This window comes from Gavialis gangeticus, unplaced genomic scaffold (genome assembly GCF_001723915.1).
Source record: "Gavialis gangeticus isolate Ggan-Ray unplaced genomic scaffold, GavGan_comp1, whole genome shotgun sequence".
In the NCBI taxonomy this organism is placed as follows: domain Eukaryota; kingdom Metazoa; phylum Chordata; order Crocodylia; family Gavialidae; genus Gavialis; species Gavialis gangeticus.
The window spans coordinates 25,997,706-26,013,792 of NW_017729008.1; the positions used below are offsets into that span (position 1 = coordinate 25,997,706).

General features: G+C 45.5%; 1 protein-coding gene across 1 annotated transcript in view; it reads right to left on the minus strand.

Annotated features, from left to right (window-relative positions):
* Nucleotides 1–16,087, minus strand: part of SEMA3E (semaphorin 3E) — a 267,502-nt gene that overhangs the window by 20,053 nt on the left and 231,362 nt on the right. Inside the window, exons 14-15 of the mRNA XM_019509507.1 lie at nucleotides 14,405–14,571; nucleotides 3,003–3,070 (exon numbers count right to left, since the gene is read on the minus strand). Of these exons, the coding sequence (XP_019365052.1) occupies nucleotides 3,003–3,070; nucleotides 14,405–14,571 (235 nt within the window). The remainder of the gene's footprint in view (nucleotides 1–3,002; nucleotides 3,071–14,404; nucleotides 14,572–16,087) is intronic.

A 16,087-nucleotide genomic window follows, 5' to 3' on the forward strand; every position in this document is an offset into this window, starting at 1 on the left:
CCAGGGTAGGTGATTGCACCACCTCTGGAGGGAGCTTATTCCACAGTCTGGACACCCTGCGTGTGAAGAAATTTTCCCTAATGTTGAGCCTGAGTTTGTCTTCCAGGAGTTTGTGGCCATTACTTGTAGTTTTCTCCTCGGGTGTCCTGGTGAACAGTTGCTCACCGAGCCCTTGAGGTACTCCCCTAGTGTAGCAGTAAGCTGCTACTAGGTGCCCTCTCAGCCTTCTTTTTTTCAGGCTGGAGAGTCCCAGACCCCTCAGCCTTTCCTCGTATGGCTTGCCTTTTAAGACTCTGATCATATGGCTGGCTCTTCTTTGAACTCTCTTAAGCTTGTCCACGTCCTTGTTAAAGTGCGGTGCCCAGAACTGGACACAGTACTTCAGCTGCGGTCTCACCAGTAATGAGCAGAGCAGAAGTAGTTTTGCTGGAGATGCACTGATTTATGCATGTCAAAGTATTATTTGCTTGACTGGCTACACCATCACACTGCTGGCTCTTATTCCAACTGTGGTTTATTATTACCCCCAGGTCCCTTTCATTCACGGTGCTAGTCAGTTTGGTGCCCTCCAGCCTGTAGGTGTATTGAGAGTTGCTCATCCCAAGGTGGAGCACTTTACATTTCTTGACGCTGAACTTCATCAAATTCTGATCCGCCCAACTTGCCAGCCTGTCTAGGTTCACCTGTAACTGCAGCCTATCTTCAAGCGTGACCACGCTTCCCCATAACTTGGTGTTGTCCAGGAACGTGGCCAGTGAGCACTTCATCCCCACATCCAAATTGTTAATAAAGATACTGAAAAGTACTGGACTGAGCACCGACCCCAGCAGGACACTGCTGTCTACTTCTCACTAGGATGACACAGATTTGTTCACTATGACTCTTTGGATCCCATCCTGCGGCCAGTTTCTCACCCATCTGCCTGTCTTGGAGTCCAATTTTCTCCTGAGGATTTTGTGGGATACTAGATCAAAGGCCTTTTGGAAGTCAAGTTTTACCTTTTGATATATTTTCTTTCCAAACTATAATCCATCCTTCATAAAACTGCAATTTCAGCAAAAAATTATCTGGCTCAATGTCTTTCAGAGGGAAAAAAAAAGCATTTTCTTTGATTCTCTCTCTCCAAATTTACTGGATCTGATGCTGTAAAATGCAAAGTATCTCCCATCAACTTTTATCTATCTATATTTTTATATTGTACTCAGTGCCAGTGATTGAAATCAATAGTAACTAAGGTCATTTAGCACTTTGAAGGGTTTGAACCATAGTTTAGGAGAACACTAATCATCTGTATAACTCAATCCTTTCTTATCATGACCCTATAAAGCTAAATAAGACTATAATGGGACTTAAACATTAAACTACATTTAAAGTATAGCACATAGTCTTGAATAGGGATGTATTCCTGCTTAGGTGGTTAGTCAACTGGGCCCAGATCCACAAAAGGATTTAGGTACAGTGATGTTCAGTGCCACCAGACCTTACTTTTAGATGCCACAGAATGGGATCACTACTGCCAGCACATTGAATGAGGAGATGCCTAAGTTGGCCATTAGGAAATGTTGAATAGAGGTTTATTTCTTATATCCTGTTTTTTCTTTTTCAGATTTAAGTGCTTACCTCAGGGTACACTTAGGTATCTATTTGAGACTCAGATTCAGAGTCTGAAAAAACGTCCAGAAATTAGGTGCCAAAGCAATTCCTTGTCTATGGGTCATTAGCTCCATCTTTTCTTTAAAACATATCCAGAGGAAAAGGTGGCAGTGCCCATCTTTTATATGATAGCATTTAAGTAGAAGAATTCAGAGAGGAAATAGGAGCCCAGGTTCAATGCCCTCCTCAGCATGAGAGGATTCAAACCACATCATCCATCTCCATTAAATAAATAAGCCCTATTCACCAGGCTATTGTCAAGGCCATGCCATTGAAGCTGGGATGCTGTATAGAGAGGAATACAAGATTTACAGGGACAGAGAAGAAGAATAATTAAGAGGGAACATGAAGACAGCTGTGGTTTAGGAATGAGAGTGATCCCCTGCATGGGAGGAGTCATGGTTTCAGTTCCTGCAACAAATACTGTTTATGTACTTTATCCAATTTAATCCAAAATGCCCAAGCAGTGCCTGGATCAGGGAGTGGAATCCAAGATTCCCTTGTCCAAGGCAGTGCCTTCATCAGTGGACTGCAAAGTCACGTGGCCCATTATCCTCTCCTTAGGTCCATGAATCTTGTGTTTCATTCTGCAAAGTGGGCCAACTCTGCCACAAGCCTAGCCTGCAGTCTAGAGCCTAGACAACTCTCCTGGGAGGCAAAAGATGTCATTTTGAATCCTCTCAGGCTTTCAGGATGAGAAGGGCCTAGAACCTGCCCCCTCCCCTATCCTGGGCCACCATCACCGTCTATCCTATCACTTCCTGGGCCACCACCCTATCTAGTAAACTATCACATAAAAGACGGGTGCTACCACTACTGCCGTCATTTTGAAAATGGCTGTTGCTGCTGAGTTTTGTGTCAAACTCGGTGTTGTAACTGGGCTCAGAACATGCCTATAAGGTCTGGCTCTGCGGGGGACTTAAACTCAGGGGTATTTAGTTTGTGAATCCCTAAAGACTTTCAGTAAGAGAGATGGTCAGCCATATAGTTGTGTCTGTCAGCCCATGCACTAGCAGAATGTTAGATGAACAACAGCCTCTCAGGCATGTAAGTGGCTAGGCAGGGGTTTCATGGATCATTCACACAGACTTTGGTGTCAGAATCTTGTCTAAGTTTCACCTAGGCACCTAAGTCCTTTTTTTTTTTGTGGATCTGACCCTTTGTTCTGAGACTGTTATTAATTACACCAGTGTAAATCAGGAGTAACTACTGTGAAACCGGGAGAGATACACCAGTGTAAATCCAGTGAAACTGGGCTCAGAATCCAGCTCATGCTGTCCCCCCGTGGAGAAGCGGTACTCTTTGCTCTAGGCATTCACTAGCATCTTGCTGTAGTGTGTGTGGATTACCAATGAATTGCTGGCCAAAGCACTGCTGAGCTGCATTTCCATGTCGAACATCTTGTCTGCGGAAACGTCTGGGGAGAAAAAATGGAACTGTTTTAAGAAAAACGTATTCAGCTGTCAACCTTATGCCAAAACTCCATGCATTACAAATGCGGGGAACTAAATCTTGATCCCAAATCCTTGGCTAGCACTATTATGAGTAATGTGAAGAAAATTCATATGCTGTACTTTCCCACCCTTTTACTCAACCTGGAGGTAATGGAGAACCTGTGAATGCCTTAAGCGCTGCAATGTCTGAAGGAAGAGACATTCAGTAGTAGTCAGATCAGTACTAGGGAAAGTTTCAAGTGTGGAGATGTGAATACACACCCACACACAGACACAACAGGCTCAGGGGGTGTACGCCCTGGCCACATCCAGACAAGTTCAGCTGTGCAGTACGTGGAGCCGCAGACATGTCTGCAGTGCCACATACTGCACATTCAGCTGTTCTCCATGTTGCAAGGTAGCGGGGCAGAGGGAGGAACGTTGACCCCAGGAGATCCAAAGCCTGGCTTGCCAGAGCCACACTCCAGCTGCTGGCCAGGCTCTGAGCAGCAGGATCATGGCTGCTGCAGCCCAGGAGGCCGCCAGGACCCCAGGTAAAGTTCCTGGGCCAACCCAGTGCTGGCCTCAGCCTCCCCTACCCCACCCCACCCAGGGTAACCTGTTGCACATCAGAGGGCACATGGCATAGGTGTTCCCTGGGGACAAGTAGCAGCAGCAGCTGTGCCACTGCTTCTTGTCCACGGGGCAACAAACATCCACACTTGTGTGGATGTGTGATCGAAGCTCCCTGGTGGTCAGACTTGCCTGCCCTCAGTCCCCAGCTCTCTCACTTCTCTCTTTTGCCTGGCATCACTTGATCTTAAGATATTTAACTGAGAAGGCTTCCTCCAGAGGCTGGGATAGCCTCTTCCTTGGTGCCTTCTTTCTCTACACAGTCCTCGGGGCACCTCTGCCCCAAACCGTAAGGGATGTTTTTCCCTTTTAAGATGTCTCTTATTGTGCCTTAAGGGCTATAACCATGGCCCTCTTTCCAAAGCCATGTCCAGGCCTTGCAGGTATCTCTGTTGTAACTTAGAAGAGGCAATGGGCCTCTCAGGCTCCCAAACTCTTCTCTAGGTTTCAGCCTTCCCAGCTTTGGCCCTTTCCCTGTGGCTGAGCCCCCTCAGCTCTGGGCTCCCGGGATCCCTGGCCTTGCCAAGGTGGCTCTTGCATTCTATGCCAGCTTCTCTGTGGTCACCAACTCAGGCAAGGCTGCTCAGGCTCTGCACTACCCTGTGGTCCCTGACCCTTACAGCACTTTATGCTGGGTGCCCCATCAGGCACCCATGTGGCCTCAACACCTACCCCATATCCACAACCAGTCCCCTAGTGTTTAAACCTAAATGCAGAAAAAATAACTGGAAAGCAAAGTGTTAGCCCTCCAGTTGCAACTCATCCTAAAACCCTTCAGAGCCACAGTTGCCACATTCCTCCTACAAGGATCTGACTTGATCCCCAGCTCATAGGGCATCTCCTTTTCCCTGACAGCCAGGTCTGCCTTCAGCTCCTTTCCCTGCAGCCTCCAAGCATAGACTGCCAGCCCAGCCCAGAGGCTGGGTTTATATACAGCCAAGCTTTGCCCCTTCCGATCAACAGATTGCTGCCTTTGAAAAGGGGCCCACGGGTTTCTGTTCAGCCTAACATGCTGCTTGATCTCCCCTGCCCTGCAGTACTCTCTGGTTACTTAGCAGTCCCAAGTCTCAAGGCTGGGGTCCCTGCTCCTGATAGCTTTTTTCTGGCTGCTTATTCAAAATGCAGCTGGCTCCAATTCAGCTATCTCTTGCTGAATTTATTTTAGCCTGCTGCTTTTTCCTCTTAAAGTAACAGGATCCCCTGGCTCCATATTACATGAAGCCTGATGCTCTGGATGACTGAACTACATTCAATATCACTTCAGATGAAAAAGTTAAAGGTTGCTTTAAGTTTTCTTTCTGTTCCCTCAAAGGCTAACATCCTTAGTCAGAAGTTAGAGTGGCAAGAAGGTCCCACAGAGGTTGAGATATAAACTGGTATAGTTAATTCCCAGCAATACCCGAAGACTCCTGTACATGGGTATTCCAACAGACTCAGGGAGCTGGTGGGTACAGTCCCCTGGGAGGCATATATAAGGGGAAAAGCAGCGTAGGAGAACTGGTTGAACCTTAAAGGGTACATCTACGTGAGATGTTAAATGAGCAATGGACATTGTACTACATGAGATGCTAAATACACAGTAGACATTTAGCCATGCTAATGTGCAGTAGAATTAGTCTACTGTGAATTAGCATAACTAAAAGACCATGTGCCAGTGCTACTGTGCAGTAGTGGCAGTTAGGGTTGTGTGAAGCTTTGGTCACTTATTCGATTTGGAAGAGATTCGGCCTGATTCGGCGACTGAATCTCCGAATCTGAATCGAATCAGCAGACCCTTTAATTTCTCCAAATTGAATCAGAAGCCTCCAATTCTATGGAGAGATTCAGAGAGTTTCAATGATTCAGACATAGACACAGGTTTATATGTTTCTTCTACGTACCTCAAGGTACCAGGCAGCTTGTGAATGCTGAGATGGTGGGGTGGGTGGAGCGTCCCACAGGAGTGCGGGGGCTTCCCAGAAAGCTCAGCAGCAGACAGTTGCCTCCTGGGTCTGGGGGGCACCTGGGGTCCCCCCACAGCTGACTGCCGAGCTGGGAGGATATGGGAGGGGAGGGGGTCCCCCGCACACTTGGCAGTGGACCCAGAAGAGGACTGGAAGTACTTCACAGAGCACAGTCCCACGTGCTCCCGTGGATGCTCCACCATCTCAGCATTCACAAGCTGAGCCTGGTACACATATAAAACTGTATCTATGGCCAAATTGCTGATTCTCTGAATCAGAATTGAATCTTCAGATTTGGCCAAATTGAATCCGGACAGTGATCTGAATCAGCAAATCAAATCACTGTCCCCCAAATGGGCCTGAATCCGAATCGAGTACAGCCTACTTCGCACACCCCTGGTGTCGATTACTGTGCATCGAGTTAATACCTGTTATTACAGTTACTAAACTTAATGCGCAGTAACAATGGTCCACTAATGCATGTGTAGACATGCCCAAAGAGACCATAAAAACAGCAGACTATCTTGATAGGAAGGATGGACAGGAACAGCAGTAAGAGACTGGCCTGGCTAAATATAGCGAGTTCTTCAATGAATTGAAACTCAAAAACGAATCTTACAGACAGTGGATATTTGGCAATACTGCTATAGGATGAATAGAGGAGTGCAGCATGTGCCAAAACAGGGGCAGAAGAAGAAGTTAGCAGTCTTAAACTGGAAAAAAGAAAACTTACATTGGATATTAGGAAGAAATTTCTAGCTATGAGAGTGGTTAAGAACTGGAACAGATTACCTAGAGAGGTTTAAAATGTCCTTGGAAGTTTCTAAGAGCAGGCTAGACAGACACTTGGCTTGAATGGTTTAGACAGAGATGTTCCTGCCTGGATGATCTTCTGTGGTCCCTTCTGGCCCTACTTTTCACTATATATTAACAACCCAGCTTCGCAGAAAAAGCTCCTCCAAGTCTTTCACAGTTTATAATGTGTATATGAGGATTTTTATTATTATTATTATGATTAGTAGTAGTAGTAATAGTTAACCTAAAACTCCACTCATCTGAAGATTTTAAAGGATAGAACCCTCCTGTGTGGTGGGCATTATCACTTTTATTTGTCAGACCAAGGAATCTGAGGTACAGCAAAAACAAGTGAGCCAAACATATGCTGAATCAATGGCAGAACTGCGACTACAATCCAGGAGTCCAACCAGTGAACTCCAGGGCTACGTCCAGATGTGCAGGGGCATGTGATTGAAGTGGTACAAATAGTAGCAGCATAAATTTGTGCCACAGCGCACACTCCTGCACATGCACTTTGGTGAGGGACAAATTGTCCCGTTTCCGGGCAAATGCCCTTTCTCTGCTTCTCCTGCTCTTGGTGTGATGGAGCAACCTGGGGGCACAAATGAAATAGTAGAGACACTCTGGCCAGCAGCCAGAGCTTCTCCCTAGAGAATGGAGTCTCCATTTGTTCTGGCACACATTACAATAGCATGCACCGCACTGTTTTTTTTTGCTGCCAGAAAATCCTGGCAGCATATTTTGCCCCCACGCTGCAAATTTGCGGTGTGGGGCACATGTTAACACTCCAGGTGTGTGGTTTGTTATTCCACAAAGAGGTTTTCAGTGCCACAAGCTACATGTGCCTTCATATCTAGACTTGGCCAGAGAGTCCAACCCTCTTGCTTCTTGAGGAGACAGGTTTTAAAAAGAAATCAATATAAAACGCAAATACAGTCCTAGACTGAATGCAAAGTAGCATAAGCTTTTATTGTGGACATTTTACTCTCTGGCCAGTATGATCAACAAGATTAAGGTAAGCACTATGGAAAAGAAAGCACCTATTTGGAAGCTTAGCTCACTGCCTTGTCAGATATGGTATTTTCAGCAGTATGAAACCTACACTTATGACTCTGGATAACACTCCTGTTTTTGTACAGAGATTTATTCAACTATGACTTTTACACAGGCAAGTCTGAATGCCTGATTAAAAGGAAAAAGTGTGGCAAACCTCCTAAAGCACAGAATTAATGTACTTATGTGTGCACAGTACATGCAGCCTATGATAGAAATTAAGAAAGCCTAATTATGTTGTTGTACTACTTTATATTATTTGAATAACAATGAAGTTAATCCTTCCCCTTATTTGGACATAGAGGACTATGTCTTCATTTGGTGTAATAGCTCCACTGATTCAGCAGAACCATGCTGACTGACATCAGCTGAAGGTCCTTGCCCAATATTCTTGTTATTGCATTTGAAAAGTGGGAAGGCCTCACAGCAGGTAGTTTTATGATAATGGAATCTGTCATTCACTCCTGTCAATCAGACTGGTGCATTTTACCAGTGCAAGTCTTGAAATAAGTATGGAGTATATGACTACACAGTCAAATGGGTCACTAGTTGGCTGGAGGGCCACACCCAGAGAGTGGTGGTGGATGGGTCATTTTCGACCTGGAGGGATGTGGGCAGTGGGGTCCCCCAGGGCTCGGTCCTCGGGCCCGCACTGTTCAACATCTTCATCAGTGACTTGGACGAGGGGGTAAAAAGCACCGTGTTCAAATTTGCTGATGACACTAAGATGTGGGGGGGATGTGGGCACACTAGAAGGGAAGAATAGGCTGCAATTGGACCTAGACAAGTTACAGGGGTGGGCGGATGAGAACAGGATGGAATTCATCACTGACAAGCGCAAGGTGATGCACCTGAGGAGGAAGAACCAGCATCATACCTACAGGCTGGGGAACTCTCTTCTTGTCAATGCAGAGGCAGAAAAGGATCTTGGAGTCATCACTGATGCCAAGATGAACATGGGTCAGCAGTGTGGGGAGGCAGTTAGGAAGGCCAACCGCACCTTGTCATGCATCCACAGATGCATCTCAAGCAGGTCCAACGAGGTGATCCTCCCTCTCTGTGCGACACTGGTCAGGCCGCAGTTGGAGTACTGCGTCCAGTTCTGGGCGCCGCACTTCACGAGGGATGTGGACAACATGGAGAGGGTCCAGAGGAGGGCCACTCATGTGATCAGAGGCAGCAGGGCAAGACCTACGAGGAGAGGCTACAGGACCTGAACCTGTTCAGCCTCCACAAGAGAAGGCTGAGGAGGGATCTAGTGGCCTGTTACAAACTAGTCAGATGGGCACCAGCAGGTGTTGGGGGAGTCCCTGTTCCCCCGAGCACTACCACGAGTGACTAGAAATAACGGTCACAAGCTGGCAGATGGTAGATTCAAACTAAACATCAGGAGGCGCTACTTCACTGTCAGGGAGGCTAGGATCTGGAACCAGCTTCCAAGAGAAGTGGTGCTGGCTCCTACCTTGGGGGTCTTTATGAGGCTAGACAATCACCTTGCTGGGGTCGTTTGACCCCAGTACTCTTTCCTGCCATGGCAGGGGGTTGGACTTGATGATCTGCTCAGGTCCCTTCTGACCCTACTAACTATGAAACTATATGGGGGGAAAAATCGGACTCCAGACTCTTGTTTCAGGTTGCTTGTGGGCTCAGGAGGACATCTAGCTTTAAGCATTTTGAATTTCCATTCTCAGCCTGTCTTTAGTCATGACAGCTAAAATTTTGCACTATTTATTAAATGACAGCCAACCTTCCTGCACAGCATGTGACTATTTCATCTTGTCCTGATGACGGTTATAACTTGCACGTAAAAGATGTGGCATCTACACTTCTTGATATCCACTGTAAAATGGCTGGGAACAAAGCTGCTGCTAGCAGAGCACAGGCTGGGAGAAAGTAGGAGCATCTACATGAGGCATTTGCCTAATAGCCCTAATTTGTGTTTTTCTCTGCTAAAGGAGAAAATCTGTGTTTTTTCGCAGCAAATGGAACTCAGATCCCTGATTATCAGGCATTACCTTAAAGATGCCAAACTCTAAATTTAGGAAACGGTTACGTTGACATGGTTATGTGGACAAGTAGGGACATGTCAAAACAAGCGTAATTTACATCTGTTTTAATATATCACAGGTGTTTGCAATTGATTTAACACACAGGCCATTCTTTTATAAAGCACTCAGCTAGGAACTCAAATGTAAGTGCGTTGCAATCTACTTTAGAAACTGAATGATTCTTAGCCAAATGCTTTAAATTAAGCAGAGGCTTAAGTGTTCACCTGAAATGCATGCTTTGCTTAATCAGTTACCACAATCATGAGCGTGGGATTTTAACCAAGAGCCTTTTTCTTTAGAGCAGAAATTAGCAACATTTTCCTCCCTGGGTGAGAGCTTGGGACTTAGCTCCCTGCCCTAGGTAGGAAGCCTCTGCCCTTACCCTGACAGGCTAGGGACAGACATCCAAAAAGCCTGAGCCTGGATTTAGTGGCGTCACATAGGGTGCGCACGTGCACCCTGTGAGAGCGCTGATGCACCCCCTGTCATGCCCCTGTCACCCCCTGTTTAGGCGACAGACAGGGGGCAGGCCAGGGCGCGGGGCCACCAGCAAAAGCAGCCATGCCACTTCTGGAAGTGGTGCGGCCACTTTTTGGTCAGTGATATCAGCCATGGTGGCACATGCCCCCCCCCACTCAAGTGAGATTGGCCATGAGGCACATGCCCTGCCAGACTCAAGAGGCACCAGTTGCCCATGCCTGGATTGATTCTGTCTTTGCAGGCTAGTTTAACCAGTTTGCAACTGCACAGACATTGTCTCTGGGCTGAGGAAATTCAGACACATGCCTGCAGTGGCTCAGGCTAGAAGCAAGGGGGAAGCAAGGCAGACCCTGCTGTGCCTCGCTGGAGCTATGGGTAAGGAGCAGAGGGGAGGGGCATCTGGGATGCTGGGGGTCTCTGGTGTAAACTTAAACCAGGAAGGGGTCTGGGACAGGCATTGCATAAACTGGTTTCACCCAAATCAGTTAAGTCTGATACTACATTCAAACACATTAATCTTAAACCAGTTTCAGCCATTTTGAAATAGGGTTATATGCACTGAGCTTATGTTCTGTTACAGGTTTAAACCAGTTTCTGATCATTTAAACTGGCTTATGTGTAATGTCTGCCCCTAGCCATAAAGATCAAGCTGCCTGCACTTCCCTCACTACACATATCAGCTCCTACCCAGCAAGGCAAATGCAGCTGAAGAAAGCTGCAGGAAGGGACTGGTGTCTTAATGTAGCTGAGTGCTGCCCAATCCTCTGTGCTATTCCGGGCTGCGTTGGGCCTTCTTGGTCCAGATCCAATTTCTTTGCAGGATGGAAGTTGCTGGGGGGGGGGGCATGGATTGCTGACCGTCCTCTAAAGCATAGTGTCAATCAGATCAGGTTTAAGAAGGGTTTGTCCTTTTACAATTATATACACATTTAGCTGGGACATTACAGAGCTATGAGGATAACTGTCAGAAACTGAATTATGAATTCAGCTCTCACAAATTGCAGATTCCAAAATTCACGCTTCCCCATACTGGAGTTTCTGTGGAAGGTTCCTGGGCCCAGAATAATTTTTGTATTTAATATGTTTTTCAGGGACACATTTATACTTGAAACCAGCAAAGGGTCTGCATTGCTTTGCTAAAGATTAGAGAAGAACTGAACGTACCACAGTGACATCTTGTGGACAGTGCATGCATCTAGCAGAAAGAGTAGCAGTGAAGCGAGGAATAAGTTAGGGGAAAGTGGGCACACACAGGGTAATATCCTTGTCTCTACTGTGGCTTCTTTGTACCAGGTTAAAGGCAGAAATAGCATAAAAGGAGCCAGAAATCAGAAGACAAACATAAGGAACTGTCTCTCAAGGGCCTTTTTGTAGGGTATGGGGATATCTGGAGGAAGAAGAGGCTGTCAGTGTATAGTGGCCATCTAAATTATATTGTGTTTGTCCCCAGCTTTCACAGCACCCCAAGACTGAAAGGCTCAAAAGGTATTATAAAGTTCTCTTATTCCCCATATACTGTGGATTGTGAATGCATGCAGTACAGAAGCTTATCCATAGAGTTTAGGGGTTCTTCGGGGGAAAGCCTGAATTTAGCTTAATCCATTGAACTGCTGATACAGAAAAAATGGAAGCGTTTCACTAAAATATGAAACCACCTGCCTCTTGAAGAATATAGCACACAATCTGAATGCCTCATTTTTTCCTTTTTGGCACCAGAAGAATTTTCAGGTTACAGAAAGGTTGCACCTGTATCATACAAAGTGTGTCTAGTTGCCCAATTAACCATAAAGTAAATATCTCAGCGTCTACACATGCACCTCTAGGTGCATGAAACTAATAAACTACACAGTGGAATTTTCTATGCTTAGCAATGCATGGGTAGACACTGAGCTAGCCAGCTGAGGCTCAAGGGTGCTTCAGTGCAGGGGCTGCCTGCTGGCTAGCTCCACACCAAAGCACCCTGGTACCGCAGGCAGCCTCTCCTTAGCACACTGAGCCTGGTCAGAGCAGCCCTGGGCTGGCAGGCTGACCCCCAGGTCCAAATCAACTCCTATTTGATAGCTGTTTACTGAGTAAAATAAGTTTTGTGATCCCAAGTCCCGTAAGAAGTGGACATCACAAAGGTCTCCATTACCATATATGACCATGTGTAGACTAAATGAAGGACGTGTGTGCATGACACTTTACAGTGGGTTAAATGCTTTTGCACCACTTTAATGGTGTTGGTGTTTGCATGTGTCGGCAGCATATTGTGCAGTAATTCCAGCCACTGTAGCAAATTCAGCAGTGTGATGTGCCTTAAATGACTGGGGAGTTTTAGTTTGCTGCCCTACAGCCACAGAGTGAAGCTCCAGGGTCGGCGCAGCTCAGGGGCTCTGCAGGAACCCCTGCAGGCAGCTTGGCAGCAGGTCAGGAAAACATGCTATGCCCAAGAAAAAAAAAAGCATTGATTTTTTTTTAAATTTTTCCTGGAGCCTGCCTGCCTGCCTGCCTGCCTGAGCTGCAGGGGGGCCGGTACTTCCCTCCACAGCTGCAGTGCCCCCTGGGACCACTTGAGCTGGGCGCCTGTGGGTGGGTGCCACCTGGGGGGCACACTGCTGTTGTGGAGGGAAACACCAGCCTCCCCTGCAGCCTGGGAACCGCTCTGCCCACCGGCAGCTCACCCTCCCCTCCCTGCTGCCAGAGAGGCAGGTAAGTGGGTGTGTGCATGACACAGGTATTTAAGGGGCCCTAAATTGAAGTGATCTTTTTAAAAACCCACCGCTTCAATTTAGGGCCCCTGTTTCATCTACACATGCCCTATCACTCCAGAAGGCAAGGAGTAATATAAACAAAGATTACTTTCTTTTTTCTAAAGACAGAGCCTGCAGAACGCAGCAACAGAACAGACCTGTGTTATCACAGTCCCTAGATAAAGAGGTACACTCTGAATGCCCAGGGCTGTTACTCTGGCATCTTTTAAAGGAGTAAATATGCTAAAAATGTATAACTGAGTTGAGGAACTAGTGAGCTCTATTATCTTTTCCTAGGCAATAAACAGGCTGCATAACAACTTGAATTCAAAGTGCAGTCCTGGGGGCAGGTAGGTACCCTCTTACCATGTAATATGAGTTTACATGATTAGATGAATAACTCATTTGCAAAATAATTATAATCCAATTTCTACTGATACTGTATGAAATAATTCTCACTGGCCCAATAGATAATAGTAGATGATCTACCTTTTCCATAACTACTTTCCAGGGCTGTAATTCTGAGCCACATTCATCTCACTTTAGGCACCAAAGTAGTCTCTGCTTCCTCTACTGGGACTGCTTGTATGAGTTATGCAAGAAGGAATTTCTCTTTGTGTGTAGCAGGGCCATGAAATTCATACTTAGTTTAACTTAGATCTTCCAAAAATGTAATGTGCTGATAGGTTCCTTCTATAGTGTAATTATTTACTATCTTGCTGATTATGTCTTCTAGGAGGTATCTATCCAGAAGGCTGTTTGTTACCTAACACTCCTCTGACTCATTACCTTTTCAACAATTACAGTATTCATTTTGCCTGGCTGTAGCTAATAAAGAGTTTGTTTCAGATTACCAAATATTGTGATGCATGAGAATATAAGGATGAGATTTCATGGGAGAGGGAAAAGGAAGACACACAGGAGCCTTTTTTCCCCCCTCTTAGGCAGCTACTGGTGGATTCAAAGACATGATAGTCTGCTTCTGGATGAATTAACATCACTATTTTTCAAAAACATCACAGGACTAGAAAAGCAATGTCCACATTAATTCAAACCTGGAAGTGGTCAACCCTAGTAAATATAAATATGTATTTGCAAAAGTAGTAATTAAAAGAAAATCATGGGAAGATCTGTCTCATAAAATGCAAATTGCTGACATGCGTAATAATCTTCCCAGTTTGTTGTTGGAGAGCTAGGTGGTATCTGAACAAGTCTGGCAGTGATATTTGATTGTTCATATATTTTCCTTCTTCCATTTTACAGGCTGCTGCATTACATAGCTCACTGTCTAATACAATCCAAATAAATCTCTGCATGTTACAGAGAATGAAGTGGCTTTTTCAAACAGTGGCAGTAGGAACTCAGAATTTGGTTTAATATTCAGGGCACATAGCTTCTAAGAAATGAGTGCACTTATTGTAAATAAGAAAAATATTCCCTGCACATCAGTGCGTATTGGCATGTTAATTTAAATCCTTCTGCATTCCCTAAGGCTTGGCTAATCAATTATTAGCTAACATAAATCATTGTTATTTATGTGAGGGGGAGAAACGAAGCAACTTGTGTTGCACTGGGAACTCTTCACGTTGGTATTATGTAAAGAATATTTAACTGCACAAAAGAATTCGTACCTCTTTGCCTGGATTCCTGTGGGGTAGTATCGGGAGCAAGATATCCCATCCCAAGCACAGTATGGATCCCTAGCTAGGCAGCAGTCCGCGCAGGCTGTGCCGTACATGTCACACTGATGAAACTTCACTTGCACCACGCCAGACTCGGATCCAACATAGAGTTGTTGCTGTGGAAATGAACCGGGTACTACTTAATGAATGGGACTTCCACTAAGAACCACTAAAACATCACAGAGCATCAGATTTACAGTTGCCCAGGCAACATTAATTCTACCCTCCCCTGCCCCCCTCCTGCTGGGGCATCCAGTGAATGGAGTGAAGGAGGACAGGGAAAAACAAAGGATAAAATTGTGAGATTCAAGAGTGCAATGTAATGTATCTGCACAAAGGAGCAGAAATAACGCTGCTCATCCAAGTTTAATTGTGGCATGACTTAACTTTTGAGTGGCTAAATTTGCAACCTTAAGGCTCCTTTTAGAATAGCTCCCCTCCCTCCTTCCCTTCCTAATATGCATTTCCTAAATATTTAGAGCAGCAAATAGAAAAGCAACAATTCCAAATATTCCATCGTGCTTGTCAATATGGATCCCAATGTGAAATATCAATGGGGTTTTCATCTTTAGATCCTCAGTGCAGATCTTTACTGCTCAAACTATACTGCTTGACCAAATGGAGAAACTAGTATTGGTAGTAAGCTGATTCATGAATTTGGACCAACACTGAATGAGGATGAAAGCATGCCACTGCTATTTAAGAGACAGCAGAGGAAAACTGTAAATCTAAACACCTGAGTTCAACTCTAGGAGTGGTTGAGGAACAGGATCAAATGGTTATTAAGCCCTCTTGCAACTCTCCTCATTAGCTTGTACCTGTCCCATTGCATTTTTAGCCACTGCTCCCTCCCCTGCCTTTCTTGTCCCCTCTTCTAAGTCTACTCTATTTGCCCCTGCCTTTCTTTAACCTCTCATTTTCCTGCAGTTTCTGCCTCTCTCCGTACTTCATTTGCCCCATTCCCTTTTATTCATACCTGTCAGCTCCTGCCCAATTCCCCTTCTCTGCCCTTATAGCTGTCCCAGCAACTCCTAACCTTGATCCCCTCCCCGTTCTCCTCCTCCCCCTTCTGTTGTTTGTACAGTCCCCATTTATGCTACTCCCCCCTCTAACCTGTCCCTCCCTCATTCCCATGCTCCCACCCTTGACAAGCTCTGTATTGATCTTCATCTGTTCCCATTTCCTCAAGAGCCAACAACTCCTGCTCCCCTTCCCTGTTCCTACCTCTCAGACCTTAAATTAGATTGCTTCCTCTTCCTTCTGGCTGAAAAAATACTTATGAGAGAACATTGAGAGACAGTCTCCATGCTCTAAATTCTGACACATCTTTGGATCCTGGGTCCTAGGAAGGGCAATTGCTAGGAAGAACCATGCTAATTTGCTCTCTGGGAATGGTTTATGCACAATATAGACAGGAGCTGGGGTATCCTCAATGCAACTGAGTAGCTTGATTCTAACAAGTCTCTATGAACTCAGATATTTTCAAAGACTTAACCTGGCCAAATGAGGATAATTATTCATGTGTTCAGCAAAAGCCACATCTCCAATGCCAAGACAACCAATGTGTCAAAGGTCAAGTCCCTATTTCAAGCAGAAACATGCTAGACAGTCTAATTTGTAAGAGAATATGCC